General features: G+C 43.3%; 1 protein-coding gene across 1 annotated transcript in view; it reads left to right on the forward strand.

The window, feature by feature from the left end:
- The window catches only part of DNAH7 (dynein axonemal heavy chain 7), a 238,605-nt gene that overhangs the window by 157,392 nt on the left and 57,434 nt on the right, over positions 1-23,779 (forward strand). The window contains exons 40-43 of the mRNA XM_054044665.1: positions 578-1,450; positions 6,953-7,182; positions 8,289-8,619; positions 16,973-17,319. Of these exons, the coding sequence (XP_053900640.1) occupies positions 578-1,450; positions 6,953-7,182; positions 8,289-8,619; positions 16,973-17,319 (1,781 nt within the window). The remainder of the gene's footprint in view (positions 1-577; positions 1,451-6,952; positions 7,183-8,288; positions 8,620-16,972; positions 17,320-23,779) is intronic.

The following is a 23,779-nucleotide window of genomic DNA, read 5'->3' on the forward strand; positions in this document are numbered from 1 at the left end:
AGTGGGCGAGGGTCATTGGAAGGTTGGGTGGGGAAAGAACATGGTCTTGTTCCTCTCTCCCTGTGGGTCCCCTTCGGTAGGAACTCCCAAGACTTCAGCAACTGTGACTACCTCTCTTCTAAAGATAACATCACAAGCTAACTGATTAGGGGAGTGGCGTTAACTCATCTATTTAGAAACAGGAAGAAAAAGCAAAAATGTACCGAGTCTGGTCTTTCATTTATTCTGACTTTACATAAAAGGATAGTGACACCTGTCACTCTTTACAAAATGTCATCAAAATACAACTAATATATTTAAAGTATGCATACAGTATGTGAGAAATGTTATTTTCCCATATGGAGCTTAGCTTTCATTTAGAAGATAAAAAGGATCAACTGTTCCAGTTGCTTCTGAACATTTATTTTAATTTTCATTGTACTGGAATTTAAGGGAAGTTTCACTTTGAAGCCATTTTTTCATATGTGTGCATGTGTGTGTGTTTATATATATGTTTCACTTTGATTAATGTCAGTATAAAATGAACAGAATGCTAGCATCCACTACTAAAACTATTATATTATTATTTATTATGCAGGTTCTTAGAGTGTACTATGATCGCTTAGTGGATAATGCAGATCGAGCCTGGCTTGTTGGGTATATCCAAGAAGTAGTGAAAAGTCATTTAAATGAAGACTTTCACGAACTTTTCCAGAGCCTGGACTTCAATTTTGATGGCAAGGTAGAAGAGGATGACTTACGTAGCCTGATGTTTTGTGACTTTCATGACCCCAAACGAGAGGACACCAACTACAGGGAGATCAATGATGTGGACACATTGAGATTAGTTGTAGAGAGCCACTTGGAAGAATTTAATAACATGAGTAAAAAACCTATGCAACTTGTCTTGTTCCGATTTGCTATTGAACACGTCTGTAGAATTTCACGGATCCTGAAACAACCTCGCAGCCATGCCCTTCTGGTTGGTGTCGGAGGCAGTGGCAGGCAGTCCCTCACTCGATTAGCCGCACATATGGCTGATTATACACTTTTTCAGGTTGAAATATCTAAGAGCTACGGTAACAATGAGTGGCATGAAGATTTAAAAGTCATCTTAAGGAAATCTACTGAGGGTGAGATGCAAGGAGTTTTCTTATTCACTGATTCTCAGATAAAGAAGGAGTCATTTTTAGAAGACATTAACAACTTACTAAATGCAGGGGAGGTACCAAACCTCTTTGCACTAGATGAGAAACAAGAAATTTGTGAACGAATGCGTCAGATAGACCGCCAGCGAGATAAAACAAAGCAAACTGATGGTAGCCCCATAGCTCTTTTTAACATGTTCATTGATCGCTGCCGAGACCAGCTCCATGTGGTATTGGCAATGAGTCCCATTGGAGATGCTTTTCGTAATCGCCTTCGAAAATTTCCAGCTCTTGTTAACTGCTGCACACTTGACTGGTTTCAGGTAGAGTTATTTACTGTGTACACATTTTCTGATGGAAACACCACAAATGCATTATTCGAAATATGGCCTCAGTTCTTTTCATGTCAAGTAATTGGCTCTTTAAATCTGTTAGAGAACAGTTAAAATGTTTTCTGGATTTAGAATTATATGATGGTACTCTGCCCTACTGACTTCAGAGGGGTTGCACAGGGTGTTAATAAGGGCAAGATTGTCACAATCACTAAGATTAATATCTGAGTAAACACAGTACAGTAGAAATTAGAGAATGAACTATCTAATGTACTCAGCTTGCAAAATCTCAGTGATGATTTGCCAGGTACCCCCCAAAAATTGGGTCTGGTATGGATTGGCAAGAACTAGTATAGAAATCTCCCAGGCCCAAGCATAACCTTCATCCCTACTAACTTGCAAACTACTATAATCTATCTATATGTTATGTACAAAATACTTACATTATACTAACAGTAAGGTTCAAAATTTGATCACACAAGTTAGGAAATTCAGACTTATGCTACCCTTAAAATGCATTGCTGTATCTCTGTGCCTCATTTTAAAGAGAAGAGGGTAAGTTATAATCAGTCTTCTTAGCGTATGCGCAATGTGCCTCAGGTGGCACATGACTGGGATTCATCACCAAATTTGGTTGGATCATTAGCTTCCCTGGCTTGGGCCAAGTACTGATCCAGAACTGTTACCCAGGGCTTTCAGAACCCCCAATAGTGGTAACTTAACTATTTCACTCCAGACAGTGTCAGGAATAAATCAGTGGGAACACAGCAATTCCATCTGATAAAAGATTCATGCAAGTAAGCGTGGTCTATCTAAATCTGCAGTTTATTAAATTTAAACACACACAGACATAAGTGCAATAGGTTTAGAACATCCCAGATATTTACCTAACATCTGGAACGGTGTAGCGGGGCAGGACTCACCCCTGCGGCGCCTCCTGCTGGTTGTCTCAGGGAATTAGCGTTTCCAGCCTCCGGAGCACCCTCTGCAGGCCGGTGTCCTGCTTCTGCTGGCCCCCGTGTCCCTCCCAGGACCCAGTGCCCCTTGTCTTTGGGATGCTGCCCCCTGGCAATACCCCCCCAGTCTCAGGGTCTCCCTACCCAGGGAACCCCCAAACCTCTCTCCCCACCTTGCCTCAGTCATGGGCTACTACCAGTCACCATCTAGCTCCCGCTCACTGGGGCAGACTGCAGTGTAAATGCCACTAATCATAGGCAAGGGGGGTTTGGACCTGCTGCCTCTGCCTACCTGTCGTCTGCCCCCTGAAACCGCAGTACCTAATTTGCCTTCCACTAGGCCGCAGCCTGGGGGATTTCCAGGCCAGAGCTCCACAGCTCCCTTGGCCTTCCTCCAGCCCTGTTCCACTCCAGGTACCTTCTCTCAGATCCCTGCAGCCAGGTCCCTCCCTCTCAAAGCTAGATAAAGTCTCTGCCAGCTCCTGGCTTACTGGCCTTTTGTAGGGCTAGCTGTGGTCTGATTGGGGCATGGCCACAGCTGTGGCTGTTTCCCCAATCAGCCGAGGCTGCTTTCTCCCAGCCACAGCCCTCTCCCCAGGGCTGTTTTAAGCCTTTTAAAGCAGGAGCGGGTGACCACCCTGCTACACATGGTATTGAGTAATTAACAGTGGGTTCACAGTGGCCAGTTGCTCACCCACCGGGGAGAAAAGGTGTCAGGAAAAACATCTCTCAAGATGGCTTCAGAGGACTGTTCCAAAGTACACTCTATTATCTAAACTTTTTATAGCTAACTTCTAGAAAAAACAGGTCATAATGACCCCTACTGGAGCATCACTTTTTCTAACTTTCAATAAGCTTCTAATATCAGAGGCGTCTAGACTCAAGGTTTTCATCCACTTATCTTCTTTCATTCTCAGTTATTTACGTTTTTCTCCCATCCTCCAATACTGATTAGCAGAAACTGCCAAATAGTTTTCATCTTGCATCTAAAAGCCTGCTTTCCAATTAACCCTTAACTATTTTATTAATTCATGGTGGCTGAATGCACATAATATAGTTGCAAGTTGCTTGATCACATTCTAGAGACACAAATCCCTCAAATCCAGGGCAACATAACCAGCAAAGGTATATTTTTAAAAAAATCTATCTGTACATATATACAAAGGGAAGAATTTGAAGGTTTCCCATAGTTCCCCTCTGAGAAATAAAACCTACCTCATTCTAATGACATTTGAGAGAAGACTCTAGAACTTCCTCACAGCAATAGATCATCTGGCTGTGTTCATCATTAAGGCTGTGTGTTCTGCTGCCCTTAAAATCCAGCAGAAATGGGGGTAGAGAGAGTAGGACAGCCATGTGTGTTTCTCAGAAGAAGACCAGTAGTCAAGGGGCAGCACCAGTACCCATCCCCGAAAAGATAAATAGGATGAGGCCACGTAAAGCTCCCTTCTCACATGCTTGTTTATCTGTTTGGAGGGGGCTGTGAACAAACATTCACACTCCATAAAAACATGCCATGGTTCCAGCAGGCAGGGAGTGGACAGCAAGAGCAGCAGCCCATTTAACTGCTTGTGGAAACAGTCTGCCTGAGCTTCAATCTACCTTCTTCCTCTTTACTGCTCCAGGTGGGGCTGCTGCTGCTGTCCCTACTCCCTGACATGGTAGCCCTTTTGTGGCATTTGGAGGGAAGAGAAAAGGGAGTTATACAACTACTTAGCCTCTCTGTTCCCCCACCAAGTCCCTTCTGGAGCAAAGGATTTTGCTCCCCCAAAAAGGGTTGAAGGAGAGGGAAGGGCTGGCTAGATACAGCTTTTGTTTCCTGCCTCTTCTTGAGAACATGTGAGGGAGTTCCAAGCTAGCTAGAGAAGGGAGAGAGCTCATGCAAATAAGCTCCCATCTTTCATATTCCACAGCTCCCTAGCCTGATCCTGCCCTTTCACCAACTTTGAAGCTCTGCAGCCTTCTGAAGTTTCTCCAGCCCTTGGGTTATAGTAACACACCTGTACAGCTCAAAGGGAGAGGAATGGTAAATTCTAGGCAGCTTTTGACTAATCTTTCAAAAATATCAAAATCCTGTTTTTCTTTGGAGGTGGAGGATTCTTTCACCCTGAATCCCAGAGAAAGTTTAGTGGCAAATTATCTTTCAAAGTATCTTTTGAAGGGGTGAAAAACAATTTAAAATTAATTAAATAATGGATTCAGTTTAGTGAGTAATTAAAAAGCTACTCAGGATGTTTACTACAGTTAAATTTAAGTGTGGATAAAAATGAAGATATTTCTTTATTTTCCAGTTTTTAGCACCAGTTATTTACACACGTAGATATATAGACCTTTTTGCAGAATCCTATTTACCAGCACAGAGTCTTACTGTTGGTAAGGAACAGAGCAATTACAGTGATGAGTGCACTTACGTTGAAATCATTATTATTAATTTTGCCAGCCTGCAATCAATTGATAAATCCCATATTAACATCTGAGAAGTGGTTTATAAATTTTGGAATGTATGAAATTCTGTCAAATGCTTACTGATATTTTGATATGAATAATTTTTTTAAATGTGTAATATTAGAAAGCAAACCAACAAAAACAAATTGCTGAATATGTTTTTAATGAGTGCTGTGCTGGACACTGACAAACTCAAAATGCTTCATTTATGACCTACTGTGTTCTAAGAAGCAAAGAATCAGAGCTGTAATCCAGAATTGATTGTTGTAACTTTGTCTTGCAGATCTGCCACTGAAAACATATTGTTAAATATTCATATCAAAATACTTTTTAGTATTTACGTCTCTAACTTGTGACTGCAGGGTGCATGCACATATAGGCCACAATCCTGAAAAGACTTACTTGCACACACGCTTAACTTTTTCTATGTGAGTAATCAATGGAACAACTCATGTATAAAGTTAATCATATCAGTTAGTCTTTTTGGGTTTGGAGCAATAGAAAATTCTGTAAATTCTATGTACACAGATACAAGTGAGGTATAAATAGTGTGTGATCATTCACACATCCTTCTTCCACAATCTGTAGAGCAAAAAGTGTAAGCACTGATTGATATCAGCATGGTAAGTTCCTCTGAGATTCTTCATTTTGCTAGGTAAGCACTGGGCCCTCTATAAAAAATAAAAGTTTAGTTTTCTCATGAGGATAATGAAATTAAAAATAAATCTTAGTATCCAACTTCAATATACTCAGAAAGCAAGACATGTGTTTGTGTAATGCATATGTTTTCATATTTCAGTCTAATAATTGAATGTATTAGTATTATGTGCATTTTCTTGTGCAATTTTGCAATTGTTGGTTTCTGTTTTAAGTATGATTCTGTTCTGAAAAGTGACTGTAAACATGACAGCTCTTTACTCAATAAGCCGTCTCCCTGTGTGTCAGTCGTATCTTTTGACTGTAATAATTAAAATAAGATTTTACTACTTTTTACACCTTTTAGCCATGAAGAGTTAAAACTAGTAAGAGAGTATTATTCCTTCTTGTGCATTCTCAGCAATATTGTTTACTTTGTTTACCAAGCTCCAGTTGGTGACACCTCTGGAAACCCATTAAAGGTTGCAAAGAGGTAATTTGAAAAAAAATGGAGTTTACTGAGAGCCCAATTTGACTAGCAAAATCTTTATTATAGACAATAATATTCAAGAAGGAAAGAACCCAAATGGACTTGCAGGGCCCAAATTGAATTTGTAGTGTTAGCAGTTTGAAAAAAGACAATTTTTTACTTGTAAACTTAGTGTTGGTAATACGGAAATCAGTGAAAAACAATTAACCAAGAATCCCACAATGACACTTCTATGGAGTCACTTTTCAAAGTGCAACAGTATTTCAGAGTTCTTCTGTACCCCAGTTTACATTTGAATTCTATTTATTTGCCTTATATCCATCTTTACAAGTTTTGGAAATAAATATTAAACTAAATATGTTTTTAAAAGACAGTTTTACTTTTTATAGAAACAACAAAGCAGTTGTTCTCTGCAGTAAATTTTGATGTTTAAACAAAATTCAGGATTCCCCCCCCCCCCCCCCCCCCAAATAAGCTTTCATTAGACAATGTTATAGCCATTCTTTATATGGAAAGTTTATGCAAAGAGAGCATATAAGTGTTTATTCTAATAAAATTCTAACAAATTGGTAACATATTGTGCTTTTGCTTATTGGACGAATTGAGGGAAAATTTGCCCTTGGTTGAGCACTGGCAACTCTGACTTTAATGGCAGTTGCCCATCATGCCCAAAGGCAGAATTTGAGTCTTTTCATTTTTCACAATAAAGCCCCAATTATCTGACTTCCATTTAATCAAAGGTTGGTCAGATCTTTATGGCAACACAGTGTACCCTGCATTGCATTCACCCTACTTATTTGGAGCCCCGTTTTTCTGAATTTTCATATTGAGGGAAGGGCTTTCAGAAAACTAGAGTTGTTCTATATTAGGTTTTCCTTTTTTATGTGAATGTAGAAATGAAAAACTCTCCATGTAATACCTATTTGTACGATAGGTGAAGTAATATTATGTTTATTTTAAATTTAGACATGGCCTGAAGATGCATTGCAAGCTGTTGCCTCTCGCTTCTTGGAAGATATTGAAATGTCAGAGGCAACACGTGACGGCTGTATTGATATGTGTAAAAGCTTTCACACTTCTACCATTGTTTTGTCTGACCTGTTCCATAGTGAGCTTCAAAGGCACAACTATGTTACACCTACCTCATACCTGGAATTAATCTCCACTTTCAAAACCTTACTGGAAAAGAAACGCACGTAAGGATATATAACATGCATTTTGCTAGGGGAGCCCAAAGTTCCCTTAAAATAGTATTTTCTACATATAATTAGTTTGTGTAGCTAATCTAATAAAAAAGTTAAGTATACTCAGATTGCCATTTCTTGGATACATCTGCATTCAGTGGACTAAAGAGCCAGTTAGACCCAGTTTATATCTTGTATCGCATTAGGCCAGTTCTAATATTCATTATTAAGTTGATGCCTATTGATACTTTAAAATATCAGGTTTTTTTTCTTCTGATGCAGTCCCAGACCCTAGAAGTTACACCTGTTCTGCAGGGTGAATACCACTGAATAACACTGAGTTGCTGTATAAAGACACTCCCTTCCTTCATGATGGGTGGAGTTTTAGCTCTCTGCAACTGTATGTAAGCTCTGAGGGAAAATAAAAGGGCTCAGGGACTTAGTATAGTCATGCAGAATCTAGGGATATTCCTCTAGGTCACCAGTATGTCTAGGTCAGTAGTGACTGAAAGTCATTACCATCAGAAGACTCTTTCATGTCTTAGTGAAAAGAATTGGAAGTTTCAGTTCCTACTTGTCCAGAACCTCATTATTTCCTCTTGACTAGTTCAACCTCCTCCTCTCTGACTTTCTTGATGCTCAGATTACTCCCCTCAGTTCCATATAAAACATAGATATTAAAATAATATTCCTGATCATGTAACCCCCTTCTGTGTCCTTCTACTAGTACCTCCTCCATCACATCCCAACTTCTCATCCCTAAGGGCCTTCGTAACTCTGCACCCATCTACTTTCCCACTCTTGTTTTTTAACTTGTCACCCTGCCTCCTCATCTGTTCATACAGTAAATCCAGCCTTGATCACTCACTTGTCATTTTTCGTACCTTTAAGGTGCTTGTACATTACTGAAGTAGTGTAAAAGAGTCTGAGGGCAAATGAGACTCAGACACAAGTATTATATTGCACCATCTGATGGGCAAATACAACAAGATGGCACATGGTGTTTGAATTTTAAGAATGGTGTGAAATTAGAAATTTGAGAAATAGGGCTAAGAAAAATTGACAATATATTTATAAAAATGTCTGTAAAATTAAGCACTGCTTAATGTTACTTTTAGTGAGGTGATGAAAATGAAAAGAAGATATGAAGTTGGCTTGGAGAAACTGAATTCTGCTGCATCACAGGTGGCTTCAATGCAGTATGAGCTGGAAGCCCTACAGCCTCAGCTAAAGGAAGCTAGCAAACAAGTTGATGAGATGATGTTGGTTATTGAAAAGGAGTCCTTGGAAGTAGCTAAAACTGAAAAAATAGTGAAAGCTGATGAAGCTGTGGCGAATGAACAAGCTATGGCTGCAAAAGCAATCAAAGATGAATGTGATGCTGATTTGGCACAAGCCTTGCCGATTCTGGAAAGTGCTCTGTCTGCTCTTGACACTCTTACTGCACAGGTAAAGCTAACTTTACGTATTTACATGTTGACCAGGTATTCAGACTAACAAAAACAAACCATGTCTGCCTTCAAAGGAAATTTGAATATGCTGCATAGCTATTAATTGTCAGATTTCACGTTGTTACTGAATTAAAAGTTGTGTAATTTTGGAGCATCTGAAATTTCTTAAAACATTTAGTTTCAAAATCAAGGCATTCTTTTATTTTCATTTCGTGTGTGGACAGCTATAACATAATCTAGTGAACTATAACACTTATATGCTCTGGAGGTATAAAATCAAACATTTCTCACTAGCCATTTAAAAATTCATAAACAAAATAATATTCTGAATCAACAAATGACAAATTAAAAAGAATCTGCTTCTTCCTGCTTGCTTCCTCAGCAAAACTGCATACTTGCCATGTAATTGTTTTGATATATTCAAATAGATATCTATTCTTTCAGAGACTAGAAACAGACGCTGAGATTCTGTGCTGCACCTTTAACTTGCAGCCCAAGGGAGGTAGTGAGGGCTAAGGTGGCTTTATGCCACCCTTTTGCTCTCCCCAGCTGCTCTGGTGCTGGAAAGAAAGAGGTCCCATACATAACTTATATAACCCTGTGGGTTAAGTTCCCTGTAAGCTGCGTGGCCACAGCCTATTTAGCACCACGCAGGTGGTCAGGGAAGCCGCCTAGCCCAGCCCCCAACCTGCCACGGCCGGGGTGCCCCTCTCCTGGCCCCAACCCTGCTGTAGCCCGGGCCTGTCGCAGCTGGGGCACCACAGGACGGCCCCCACCGCAGCCAGGGCACCCCTCCCCCGGCCCTAACCCAGCTCCGACCCGGACCTGCTAGGGCCAGTGGAGGGGCACCTCTCCTGCAGCCCCAGCCCCAGAGCTGCCGCGGAGGGGCGAGGCATTCTTCTCCCCTCCCCCCCCCCCCCCACACAGCCCAGGTGCTGCTGCAGGGAGAGAGAGCTGGGGGGAGTCCTCTCTCCCTGCCATAGCACTAGAGCACCCTCCTGCACCCCAAACCCCTCATCCCCAGCCCCACCCCAGAACCCGCATCCCCTGCACCCAACCCTCTGCCCCAGCCCTGAGCCCCCTCCCACACTCCAAATCCCTTGGCCCCACCCCCACCACATTAATTTTGTTGTGTGTACCAGTATGGAGGTGACACATCACCTCCATATTGTTACACATAACAAAATTCATTCTGCACATGGGTAGGAAAAATTAGAGGGAACCCTGCCTGGGGGTCAGTCTAAATGACAGCAATCACTCTATGGGCCACAGCTGTGCTCTAATTTCTGTAGTACTACAGGTAGTGGCTCTGCCTCCAATACACACTCTTACTATGCCAGGAATTGCACAAGGGCTCTTGGAGGGCAGTCTTCCACAGTGTCTGTGCTAGGGGAATCCTCTTCCAACCAGAGCTGGATCTTTTAATGCACCTTTACAACACTCCAAACCTTTTGCCCAGTGGACTGAGTGCGGAAAAGGATGTCTTACTCTCAGTGTCAATCTAAAGGTTCTAGTGAAAACCATCCTTCCATAGTAGATCCATGTGGCTGAGAATAATTCCAAGAAAACAACATTATTCTTTGAGTGCTGGTTCTGATGTGTATCCCACTGTTGGTGCACTTTGCGCTCCATGTGTCCGGAATCAGAGAATTTTGAAAGCAGTGTTTGTTCATCTGCACATGTACCCTTGTTCTGCTTGTTCCTCCAACTGAGGAGATAAAGGGCGGAGCGGACCAACCGCCTCTCTAGTTCCTTCTTGCCGCTGCATGGCTTGGGTTGGAACCTGCAGTGTCAGAAGCTTAGTCTTCCTTTATTCTTCAACCTGTAAAAACATATGTATATATTTTGTAAATAGTTTTTAGAATTTTATCCATTAGTTTTAGCTAAGTTTTACAGTTTGATAGATTCTCCATCATGGGGAATTCCACCCCGCACCCTCATCCCCACATACACATCTTGATATGGGTACTGGACTATGGCCAGGGACTCTAGGCTTCAAAATTGGTTTCTTACACATGCTCCTTCCAAGTCAGTGACAACCATCAATGCTGCTTGTACTGCCTTGTGGAAGCTCAGGTTGCAGCAAGGTGTGATATCTGCTGCTCTTTCCCCAGTCATACCTTAAGAAGCACTTAATGGAGAAGGCTATGAGGCCACACTTGGACCCAGGCCAGTGTATTCCCCCATATATTGGGCTGACTCAGCAAAGAGTGTGTGCCTCCTTATGCAAGGTCTGACTTAGCAGTGAGGAAATCTACCCATACAGATCCCCCAATGGGTACTTGTCACGAGGGCAGGGAGTTCTCTCATAAACACAAGAACAAATCCTCCTCTAAATCTACTTCAAAGAAGTCAGATACAGCCCTGCCTAAGTTGAACAAATTTTCCTGCTCCTCCCATGAAGACTTAGAACGTCCTAAATCTTAGGGTCTTGACAAAAAGCCCATAAGTCGGTACCAGACTATGCTCTGGCAGCAATGGTGCCACTAATACCAACTAAGCCTAAACTCTGGAAACCAACAGTACCACCAAAAGGCAGCCATTGCGAGCTTCAATCAGCAGCTGTACTGGCTCTACCTCACGCAACTGAGGCACAAACTATGTCTGCTCTGTTGGTCTAGGCTGATAGGACCTCCTCACACTCCAGGGAGAGCAGAGTCTTACATCCCACCTGATGACATCTTTGCTTTGCCAGATCCCCAATCATCCTCCTTGCCCCCAACTGTCCCATACAGTTTTGGTTCCCGAGTCTCCTATATATGTCCTCTTGGTCACTGATCAACACTCATTCCTTTTCCAATCACCTGACAAAGGGGAAGGGCAAAATCAAGCATCTCAACCTCCAACCACTCTGGTTCGGGGTAGTTTTGGGTGGCCATTAACTCTAGAACATTCATGCTCTGAAATGATGCAAAACATCCTTACTAGAAGTTGAAAGGATTCTACTAGGAAATGTTACTTAACCAACTGGTATTCACCTGATTCTTTCCCTCAAAACGGCTGGTCTTTCCATCAACTCTTTATGGGTTCACCTGCCAGCAATCACATGGTCACTCAATTTTTGCTTACCCGCTCACTACCAGGTTCTGGAATGGCCTAATTAGAACTTTTCTGGCAGTAAGAAAACCTTCTCTCAATGGGACTTAAATCTTGTTCTTCAGACCGCTAGCTACCAGATGTTCCGTGTCTCTCCCATCTATTAAGGTTTCATTCCTCGTAGCCATCACCTCAGCCAGGAGGGTGGGTCAGCTTGGAGTACTGATGGTGGGATCTGCCTTACATCATATTCCACAGAGACAGTTTTATTGTGTTTACATCCTAAGTTCACCCCCAAAGTTCTTTTTGAATTTGACCTAAATCAGTAAATCCTCTTACCTGTGTTTTGTTCCAAAACCACATGCATCTGAAAAGGAGAGGAGACTTCATTCCCTTGACATGAGACAAGCCTTAGCCTTTTATCTACAAAGGACAAAGCCAGTCAGAAAATCTCCCAGGTGGTTTATCACTATAGCAGAGTCCGTGGTCAGGGTCTATCCTCTTGGAGGATCTCTAAAATGGATCTTAGGCTGTATCTTACCCTGCTATCAGTTGTCGCATCTCCCTCCCCTTTTGGGGTGAGAGTACAAGGGACGTCAATGGCATAACTTTAAGAAGTACCTCTACTTGACATTTGCAAAGCAGCTATGTGGAGTTCCGTCTACTGATCTGAGGCATGTTGCTGTAACACAGGACTCCTCCACTGATGCATCCTTTGGAATGGTTGTTCTTCAGATGGCTCTGCTGCTTGCATTCTTGCAGCCTCCTCCTACTTGAGCACTGCTTCTCAGTCACCTACAATGGAATACACACAGGGATCAGCACTCGAAGAAGAAGAGAAAGTTACTTCCTGTAGAGTAACTGGAGGTTCTTCAAGATATGTGGTCCCTATCTGTTTTCCACTACCTAATTCCCTTCTGCTTTGCATCTGTGACTGGGGCTCCAGGGGGCCAGGCTGAGATTGCTCAATCAGGGCAAATTGCAAAGAATGGGGCAGATGATCCCCCAAACTGGTGGCTATTCTAATACTTTTTCACCAAGCCAGCAACAAAACAGCTTCTACAATTCCTTACTGGTTACCCAGAAGTCAGAAATACAGTTCCCTTAAAGCCACCCTGCCTTGGGCTCCTCCCCAGACAGTCAAGTCAAATATGATAAAAATTACTGAAAATTTTGTTCATCATATAAAAAATTCTACCAATCCCAAAGGATTGGACACATTACCCACCAGGTCAATGAATATTTCAGATCTTACCCAAATACACTCTTAGAGCCACGTCTTATTACCTAAACTAAAATGTCTTAAAAAAGAAAAGAGAGCGAGCGTAAGTTAAAAGATCATTATACATACAGATATGAATAAAGTTCTTAGGTCAGTTTCATAGTAGAGATGGTGAGCTTCAGAGTTGCAAAAAATTCTTTCAGAATCAGTTCTATAGGTTATAGTCCAATGTCCAGTATCCCACACTGGAGCTGGAGACCTCAGTCTTGAGACTCAAACTTCCTCTGACGAAGCTTAAGTAGATCTGAAAGAACAGGATCAGGCCCAAGAGTTCCTTTTATAGTTCTCTGGCAGCCTCTGGAGAGTAGGTGTTGCTTGGGTGGCTTTGAAGTAAAACCTATTTCCTAAGCAACACCTGTGATTAACTGCAAAGGTGGCACGCGAGCTGATTTTTAATGGCACGCCGACCCTGCTCAGCCCCGTGAACACTCCGCCTTACTTTCACTTCTAGGTTTCAGCAGCCGGACTCCCAGCTGGGGTCCTGCTGGCTGCCGGAACTCTCCTGCAGGCTGGCGCTGGCGGCTCTGTGCACCAGACTAAGCAGCAGGCAGTCAGGCAAGTGAAAGGGGTCAGAGGGAGGTGCGGTGGAGGTGTCCGCGTCCCAGTCTGTCCTGCTGCCCCTCTCTCGCCACTGTGGCTGGATACCAGGGCAGTGCAGGCATGTGCCGTCCCTGCGGCCCCTCGGGGGGAAGGGGAAGGGAGCGGCAGGCCAGGGGGTCTTCTGCTGCCGCTCCCCATTTGCCTGCAGATGCAGTGCCCCCACACAGCTGGCCCACAGCTCCCTTGGCAGGAACAGGAATAGCGTGGGGCAGGGACCCATCCACCATCCAGGTAACCTGGCTGCAACCGGGACTGTCCCAGGCCAGCCCCAAGCCCCCCGCCCCCCCAGGACTTCCCCCCTACACACACACCCCAACCCCCTGCCCTGAGCCCCTCATGCCACCCAACCCTGACTCCTGCACCCCCCATGCTCCCAGCCCTGACTCCTGCATCATCCACATCCCCACCCCCTGCCCTGAGCCCCCGGACCCCAACCCCCTGCACTGAATGCTCCCCCCCCACACCCACACATGCCCAGCCCCTGAGCTCCTCCCCCCGAAGGGGGTTGCAATACGACAGTACCTGAAAGAAATTTAAGTTACTTTCACCCCTGCTGGAACCCCAGATCAGCAGCGGACTGAGCGGAGCCAGCGGTGGCATGTCCCAGCTTCTCTTCTCACAAGAGTTTACTATGACAAGAGGTAGATTGTCTCCTCCAATTAGGAGCCATAGAACTAGTGCCTCAACATCTACAAGGAAAGCGGTTCTCATTATTTCCTAATACCGAAAAGGAAGGGAGGTTGGAGACCTATACTAGATCTCAGAGCTCTTAAGTTTGTAAAGGCTCAAAAATTCAAGATGGTCACCTTATCAGCGATCATCCCACCATTGGAATAGGAAGACTGGTTTTCAGCCAACTCCAGGACACCTATTTTCATATCTCAGTCCTATCGACTCAGACTATTTTTCAGATTCACTGGGGGACATGAACACTACCAATACAGAGTGCTTCCCATTGGGTTATCATTGGCCCAGAAAGTATTTTCCAAGGTTCTTTCAGTGGTGGCTGCTCACTTACATTTACAAGGGATCTACCCTTACCTGGATGATTGTCTCCTCAGAGCCCAATTTCTCCGGGAGGCTCACCAAGTCACCAAAGCTATGATGCACTTCTTTACAGAACTGGGCCTATGGCTCAACACCCAGAAGTCAACCCTCACTCCAGTGCAATGCATGGAATTCATATGGGCTGACCTCAGCTCGTTACAGGCCAGAGCCTTCTTGCCTCAACACAGGTTCCTGTCGTTAGTCACGCTTATAGAGACCATTCAAAGCAGCCCACAAATATCAGCAGGACTCTGCCTTCAACTCTTGGGGCATATGTCAGTGGGCTCAGCGGTAATACTTCACATGCGATGCCTCCAAATGTGGTTCAGCTCGGATTACAGACCAAACAGGGACATACTGGACAAATCTGTCACCATCCACAAGGATAAAAACTCCTTAGACTCTGTGCAGGCTCAGCTGGGTGTTACTCCCCCAATGGACACCCAGACTGAACTTTAAGTGATGACACGGAACCCCCATGGTCCCAGGTTCTAATCCTGCATGTTCTAACACAGTATCCCACAAGTCACTTCACATTTGAATGGCTACATTGCATCTGCAGAAAAGACCAGACCTCTTCAACCAGGGACTTCTTCATCCAGACCGTGAACACCTACAGTTAATAGTGTAGGCATTGGAAGAGAAGTGTAATTCAGCAGAGATTCTCCATTAATCTCATATACATTTTGGTATCCATACAGAACTCAACCAGGAAATTTCATCAACTGACCTGGTCAGATTTATATTTTTGTTGTGATGGAAAATAGAAAGCTCTCTGACTTAGGGACTCTCTCTCTTTGTACAGTGTTCGTCACAATGGGGCTCAGACCTCAGATGGTACTGTAATACAAATACAATGTTAATCAAAGTTTGGATGATCTCCATTACATTAGAGTTTCTCCAGAATGGTTGATTGGAGTCCTACAACCAAGTATGATAGATATGTGGGTAACAGTCCTAGTTAGCAGTAGGTAGGTACATTGGACATTCCATCTGAGTATCATCAGGTGCCAAGATTAATCAGAATGACAGATTAGACGAGCCTGGAGCTGGCCTTTCCAGTCACCATTATCTGCTCTTGTGGTGAGGAAAAGATTATTTTTATAGCTCCAGAAAAATTTCTATTAAAGGTAAGTTCCTCTTTGCACAATTCCTGGGAAATAGTTTTCCCATCATTTTGTTCAAACCTTGGTCACTCCTTCAGAAGATTGTGCCACAAATGAGCATTCCTAGTGCTCTAAAGATATATCTGAAGTATATGGTATATAAGTCTATATACACTTGCCAATTGTACACTGTTCATCTCATTCTATCCAAAATGAAAAGGCCTTATTGCCTCAAAATGGCTGCTAGTAAGATGTTGAAATCCTGCAATGTAAAATTCCATTCCTCTGCATAGGCATCCTTTGTTCGCAATGTGCTACTGGGTTGGCTCCCATATAATTTTTTGCTTTATATGTGAGAACTTCCATTCCTATTTATCATTCTGTTATAATAATACATAAAATTTTGCTTATCTTCTCCCCTCTCTCTGCCCCCCCACTTCTTTGATTCACTGCTAATTACTTCCCATTACTGATGAACGAGAAGAGAAGCTGTGCAAAAGAATGAGAAATTTCTTACCTGATAATTTTCTTTCTGTTAGCAGCTTCTCTCCTCATTCAGCCTACCCTGGTAGTCTGATAAGTGACCACAATACAAATAGAATTTTTTTCTCAAAGGGGAGACTTAAAAATATAATTGTCTTAAGGTTAATTAAGACATTAAATCAAGTTGTTGTCTTAGTGCTAATAATAGGTTGCTGAAATGTTTCTGTCTCTTTGGAATAACTCTTCTGGTGGCCTGAACCAAAGGTTGGAACTTAGGCCTGGAGCCTCCAGCAACAATATTGGACTGCCTCTGAATTTCATAGGTATGTGGGTAGGTATTAACCATTAGTGATGAATGAGAAAAGAAGCTGCTAATCCAAAGAAAACTCTCAGGTAAGAAATTTCTCATTCGCTAAACTAACTGTTGATTAGATTTCAAGTTTGATCATCTTTGTTTAAATGTCAGTATTATTTCAATCCATGTAGTGCCATAATGCATATTCTGGAAGAAGGGGCTAAGCAGACAAAACACTGGGGTGTTGTCTTCCTATACTTAAAAATGAAAGATTTAAAAGACAGATACTATTAAAAATGAATATATCATATATTTGTACAGTGTACATTAATTTGTCTGTGATCCTGAGATCACATTAAGTTTAAAATACCAAGTATGAGTCTAGCAAACATATATGAAAAAATAGTACTGTAACATACATACATAGAATGATTGTGATACGTTAGAAAAGCGGGTCTAATGCTATTTCTGAAGCAGTAATATTTATGCCATTTATTTTAAGGATATCACAGTTGTGAAGTCCATGAAGAGTCCTCCTTCTGGTGTCAAGTTAGTTATGGAAGCTATATGCATCCTGAAAGGCATCAAATCAGATAAAATTCCAGATCCATCAGGCTCAGGGAAAAAAATAGAGGATTTCTGGGGTCCAGCAAAGAGACTTCTAGGTGATATAAGATTTCTGCAGTCGCTTCATGAATATGACAAGGACAACATTCCTCCAGCTTACATGGCCATCATCAGGAAACAATATATCACAAATCCTGAGTTTGTACCAGACAAGGTTCGAAATGCTTCCACAGCAGCGGAAGGTCTGTGCAAATGGGTCATAGCCATGGATTCCTATGATAAGTAAGTAAGCATTTGTGCAAAAAAAAAAAAAAAAAAAAAAAAAAAGAGTGAGTTTTCTATTCTAGTACTAAGAGGGATTTAAAGTTTGTTGGAAATTCTAACTGGCCTGACATATTCACTGGTAAAGATTATGAGGCAGCTGTTGAAAGAAACGTATAGGGTCTGATTTTCAAATTTGGATACATTGGATAGGATGAAGGGAGCAATATCCCATCTCCAGTAAGCAAAGAGTTAATTCTGGTTTCTCTTCCCATCCTTATGGCACAGGTCTTCAGCAGAATGCCAGTGGGAAGGAAGGGCTCATCATTTAGTTTCTGAGGACTGGGTTAAACCCCACATTGGAAATTGTTTTGTTTGTATTTGCTTACCCTGATGAAAAAAACCTTGCTGATTTCTGCCTTATCTTATTTGTGCTGAGTCACCCCACCAATTTACAGTATCATTATAACACATCCCCAGAGCCTGGATAAATCTATCAAATCCACACTTAGGTGCCTAAACTCAGCCTACAATCTGAAAATAAGTAGCAAAGGCCTGAGATGGATAGGAATCTTTCCACTAAAAGTAACAAAATTTGATGTACTAGTACATATTCTTCTTCGAGTGTTTGCTCATGTCAATTCTAAGTAGGTGTGTGCCAGAAGGTTTTTCCTTTAGTGGTACCCATTGGGTCAGTTTAGGAGCCTGTGGAATCATGCCTTCATGGTGCCGTATATAGGGCCCTGCCGATCCACCACCTCTTCAGTTCCTTCTTACTGACTGATGGTCGGAATGCTCGTTCTCTCTTGCTTCGGTAAGCTCTTTCCCTAGTGGTCTTCTGATCATTCCCTATAAATAGTTATAATAATACTAGTTGTCTAGATAGTTAGTGTAAGTATATATAGTTGTCAGGGTTATCCCCTTCCTACCACCCACCCACCGGGGCATGCTTCGGTCTCCGGGGTTTAAACCCTGCACAGCTTGTAATAAACCTATGGCCAGGAGCAACCCTCACACTTCTTGCCTGAAGTGTCTGGAGGAATCTCATCAGAAGGACCATTGTAAGATCTGCCGGGGATTCCGCCCCAGCACCCAAAAAGAGAGAGATCAACGGTTGAAAATTTTTCTGATGGAAGCCACCATTTGCCCCCACTTGGAGCCGAGTTTGGCCGAAATTATATTTAGCACATCCGCATCAGTGCGGAGCATGCTGGCATCGACAAGGGAGGCCTCGGCTCTAAGAAAGGACTCTGGTAGAGACTCTCAGCACCGGAAGGGTTCTCTGCAGAGGGGCTCAGCTCCTACTAACGTGCAACACCGCTCCCAATCTCCAGTGCCCCATAAGAAGAAAAAGAAGTCGGACAGGGGGTGCTCACCCACTCCGAAACCGGGGCAAAAGGACTTAGGTATATCTCCATATATATATATATATATCATAGAGCTGGAAGGGACCCCGAAAGGTCATCGAGTCCAGCCCCCCCCCGCCTTCACTAGCAGGACCAAATACTGATTTTGCCCCAGATCCCTAAGTGGCCCCCCTCAAGGATTGAACTCACAACCCTGGGTTTAGCAGGCCAATGCTCAACCCACCGAGCTATCCCTTCCCCCTGTTGAGTGCAATTCCACTCACACCGAGCCACTTAAGCACTGTCCCACCTAAGCTTGGCACTCTTGACTCCTGTCCCAACAAGGGGTCAGTTGAGTCTGGTACCAATGGAATCTCCTCTTCAGGAGAGCCATGGGGAGGCTTTAGAGCTGCCCTCCATGTCTGAGACCTTTGAGGTGGCTAGAGAGCTCGTTGCCTTCACAGCACCGCCTTCTCCGACCAGGCGAGACTGGGCCTGAGAACACTGGCACCACAGAGATCCTTGGCACCATCCCTTGGCAAACTGGTTATGGTACCGTGCTGGAAAAAATCAACCCTATCCCCCCCCTCAGAGAATAGAGTTCATAAGAGCATTGCTAGATTTGAGACAAGCCAGGGCATTCCTATCAAAATCACGGTTCCAGATGCTTTGCGGCATTATAGAGGGTCTCAGACGATACCCTACCACCACTGCATGGAATTGCTTGAAGCTCCTTGGACACATGGGCGCCTGTACGTAAGTAGTACAGCATGCCAGACTGAGGCTCAGGCCCCTTCAGGCTTGATTGGCATTGGTGTATTGGCCAACCCGGGACAGCCTGGATAAGATAGTCACGCTTTCTCTGGCGGTGCTTGAGTCTTTCAGATGGTGGCTCAACCCGCAAGGCATGTGCACAGGAGTACCTTTCTCCAGGCCACAACCCTGGTCATGGATACATCGGCGGTGGGGTGGGGAGCGCATCTTTGAAGGCTCAGAACTCAGGGCCTCTGGTCCCAAGCGGAACTCATGCTCCACATCAATGTCAGGGAGCTGAGAGCAGTTTGTCTGGCCTGCCAGACCTTCCAAGTCCACCTGAAGGGGAGATGTGTATCAGGCATGATAGACAATACAACAGTGGTATTTGATATAAACCCACGGTGGACCACGCTCCTCCCTCCTATGCCAGGAAGCCCTCAAGCTGTGGGACTTCTGCATAACACACCTGGAGGCATCCTACCTCCCAGGTTCTCAAAACGTGTTGGTGGACCATCTTAGCAGATCCTTTCACAACCAGGAGTGGTCCATCCACTCAGACATTGTGAACAACATCTTGCAATGGTGGGGAGTTCCCCAGATAGATTTGTTCCTGACGAGGAACAACAGGAAGCATCTGCAGTTCTCCTCCTTCCTGAATAAAGCCCGGGCTCAATCGTGGATGCATTCCTCTTTCCCTGGAAGGGCCATCTCTTCTGTGCATTTCAACCTATTCCATTCATTCACAAGGTGCTGCACAAAGTGAGGAGAGATGGACGTTCTGTGATATAAATAGCTCCAGCCTGGCCTATCAACATTGGTACACCATGCTCCTGGAACTGTCAGTGGAATCTCTGGTCACCCTGCCTCTGCTCCCAGACCTAATCACCCAGGATCATGGCCGCCTTCAGCATCCCAACCTTGAGTCTCTCCACCTCACGGCTTGGAAGTTTCTTGGCTAAACCCATTGGAGCTGGCTTGCTCGGGTCCTGTTAGAGAGGTCCTTCTTGGCAGTAGAAGCTATGCACTAGGGCCACCTACTTAGCTAAGTGGAAGAGATTCGTGATTTGGTCATTACAGAAGCACACTTCTTTTCTGCACTCATAAGTACCCTTTATCTTGGACTATCTCTTGCACTTGAAACAGCAAGGTCTCTCGGTGTTGTCAATAAAGGTTCACCCGGCTGCCATTTCTGCATTTCACCCAGTGGTTGCCAACTGATCAGTCTTCACTAATCCAGTGGTCGACCGATTTTGTTAAAGGACTTGACAGGTTATATCCTCAAGTACGACAACCGATCCCTGCATGGGACCTCAACCTGGTGCTTTAGAGAGTAATGCCCCCCCCCCGCCTTTGAGCCCCTAGTGACATTCTTACTACTCTGTCATGGAAAGTGGCATTTCTGGTGGCAATCACTTCAGTTAGGAGGGTGTCTGAGCTTAAAGCCCTAACAGCCGAACCTCCTTACAGAATCTTCTGTAAGGACAAGCTGCAGCTTCGGCCTCATCCAGCCTTTCTTCCTAAGGTCGTCTCTCGGTTTAATGCCAATCAGGACATTTCCCCCCCTTTTTTTACTCTAAGCCACATGCTAACAGCCGGGAACAAAAGCTCCATTTCCTGGACATTTGGTGGGTATTGGCCTATTATATCGAATGGATGAAGCCATTTTGGAAATCGAACCAACTATTTGTCACAGTAGCGGACAGGATGAATGGCCTCCCAGTGGCTTCCCAAAGAATTTTATCATGGATCATGTCCTATATCCGGGCATGCTATGATTTGGCAAAGATATGTGTCCCTGCACTGACAGTGCACTCCACAAGGGCGCAGGCCTCCTCGGTGGCATTTCTGGTGCAGGTACTGATCCAGGAGATCTGCAGGGCTGTGACATGGTCATCAGTCTACACCTTCATTTTTCATTATTCCATTACTCAGCAGGCTGGGGACAATGCCACATTTGGCAGAGCAGTGCTTCAATCAGCAAATCCATGAACTCTGCCCCCGCCTCCATGGTACTGCTTGGAAGTAACCTACTTGGAATCGACATGAGCAAGCACTCGAAGAAAAATGGGTACCTACCTTTCGTAACTGATGTTCTTCAAGATGTGTTGCTCGTGTCCATTCCAAGACCCGGCCACCTATCCCTCAGTTGGAGTAATCCAGCAAGAAGGAACTGAAGAGGTGGCCAGTTGGCAAGACCCTGTATATGATGCCATGAAGGTGCAACTTCAGGGGGTGTCTAAACCAACCAGATGGATACTGCTAGGGGAAAATCCTTCTGGCAACTATGCATGCGGCACGCACACATCTACTTGGAATCGACAAGAGCAACACATCTTGAAGAACAACAATTATGGAAGGTAGGTAATTGTTTTTTTTACTGAAGCTCCCTATCAGAGTGTGACATTCCCCATGGTATAATCTGGACTGTTGAACAGCTGTCCCCCCTCAGTTCCCCAGCCTTGGGTGCCTTTTCTCTGCTTCTCTGGGTGGTCTCCTCACACACAGCCTCCAGCATGTAAGTAACTCCCAGCTATACTGTATGAGTGCTATGGTCAGCCACTCTTGAATTACACTGAAGAGGAAAACCAGAAAATTCACAGTCTCAGACTTTCCTCCAGAAATGTGGGTCTTACTGCCTAGCCATCTCCTGGACAACACAAGGTCATATAAAGTCTGTCATTTTATTAATAGAAAATGATATGCACAAATCCTATTATCTCAAACGGAGTTTCCCCAAACACACTGGTTTAGATCAAACAATAAAACAAGTTTATTAACTACAGAAAGATAGATTTTAAAGTCATTACAAGTAATGAGGCATAAAAGTCAGAATTGATTACAAGAAAATAAAAGTAAAATGCAACTAATACCTAACTTAACAAGCTAAGTGAATTCAAAACAAAAGTCTCTCTCACCACACACTTCAGTAGTCTTACTGGCTTAATTCCTTTCAGACAGGATCCCTCCCTCAGTCCAAAGCTATTTCTTTGTTCCTCAGGTGTTGTGGCTGCTGTGGGTAGAAAGAAAGGGAGGAATAACTTGGGGCATCTGTTCCCCATTCTTATACTTTGAGAATCATCTTCTTCTTTGAGAATCATCTCCAGCTGGGGTTCAGGAGACAGAAAGTCTGCGGGGATGGGAACCTCCAGCTGTTTCTTTGCCAAGATGTAAATTTCTCGCTCACACCCTTTTTCCTGCTGAGGAATGGCCACTTAACCAGGTGATGGTCCATTTGATTTTGTTGACACCTGGCTGATGCATCAGTTTGCCTTTTGTCTCTGAGGAACTGGGTTTGTGGCTGCTTTTCTTGGAACATGTCTTAGTAATGTCATATGGTAGAATTTTATAAATTTACATAGAAGATTTGCCATACATATTTTCCCAGGACAATAATGATCAACAAATTATGAGTTTTCAAATGATACCTCCCAAGGCATTCTTTGTACAAAATGTGTGATAGTTTTGTAAAAGGAGTGAAGATAAGGGTACACACTGTCACACCAAGAAACAGCTGTATATGTCATAAATGTCTGCAGACAAACTGTAGGTTAGCTAAAAAAAACAAAAACAAAAAAAAACATGGGCCAGGTCCTGAGCCTGTGGTATGTAATGGTGGTATGCTGCTTCATACCAACTGAGGATCTGACTTAGTATGATTTTGAGGAGAATAGTTGTAAAATATCACCTACTGACTGTCTAGCCATTACTTGAAAATACATGCATCACTTGTTCATTTTTATTTTATTTTGCAATTGTCCATTGTTTTTTAAAATGATAGGGCCATATTTTCAGTAGTCTTCAAGCTAATGCACAAAATGCACAAAAATGTGTGGGCAATTATTTTCAGTCCTCAAAAAAAAAAAAAAAAAAAAGGCTTGTCCCTGCAGATAGATCCTTATGTGTGAAAAGCAGATAAAAACTAACTGTTTTTAGGCACAAAATCTATAGTGGCTTTTAAAAAATTGGCTCAAAGTGTCTAATATTTGTAGGTGTATATTGCCTCAGCCATCTCATATTTTGGATGTATGACTAATGTGAATATATGCAATAATCCTTTTGCTGGTTTTTTTAATTGCCTGTTATTCCAGGAAATATTGCAAAAATTGTTCTAAGTCAGTTGATGCTGTTTTAGCCAATCAAGATGGACAAAAATAGAAGCACGTAATGAAATCTACAGTAGTAGATATTTAAAAAGTTAACATTTTCTGACAAACTTATTTGGCATACTGCAGTTTTCTATACTGTTTGTTCTATACTGTTTCCTTGCTATACAGCAGTTTTCTCTACTTTGGCACACGTTTTAATGGCAATTCTGTGAGTGTATGTGCATAGGTATCGAGAAATATTTACACGCAGTATAATTGTGATAAATTTAATTT

The sequence above is a fragment of the Malaclemys terrapin genome, chromosome 11 (assembly GCF_027887155.1).
Source record: "Malaclemys terrapin pileata isolate rMalTer1 chromosome 11, rMalTer1.hap1, whole genome shotgun sequence".
Classification (NCBI taxonomy): domain Eukaryota; kingdom Metazoa; phylum Chordata; order Testudines; family Emydidae; genus Malaclemys; species Malaclemys terrapin.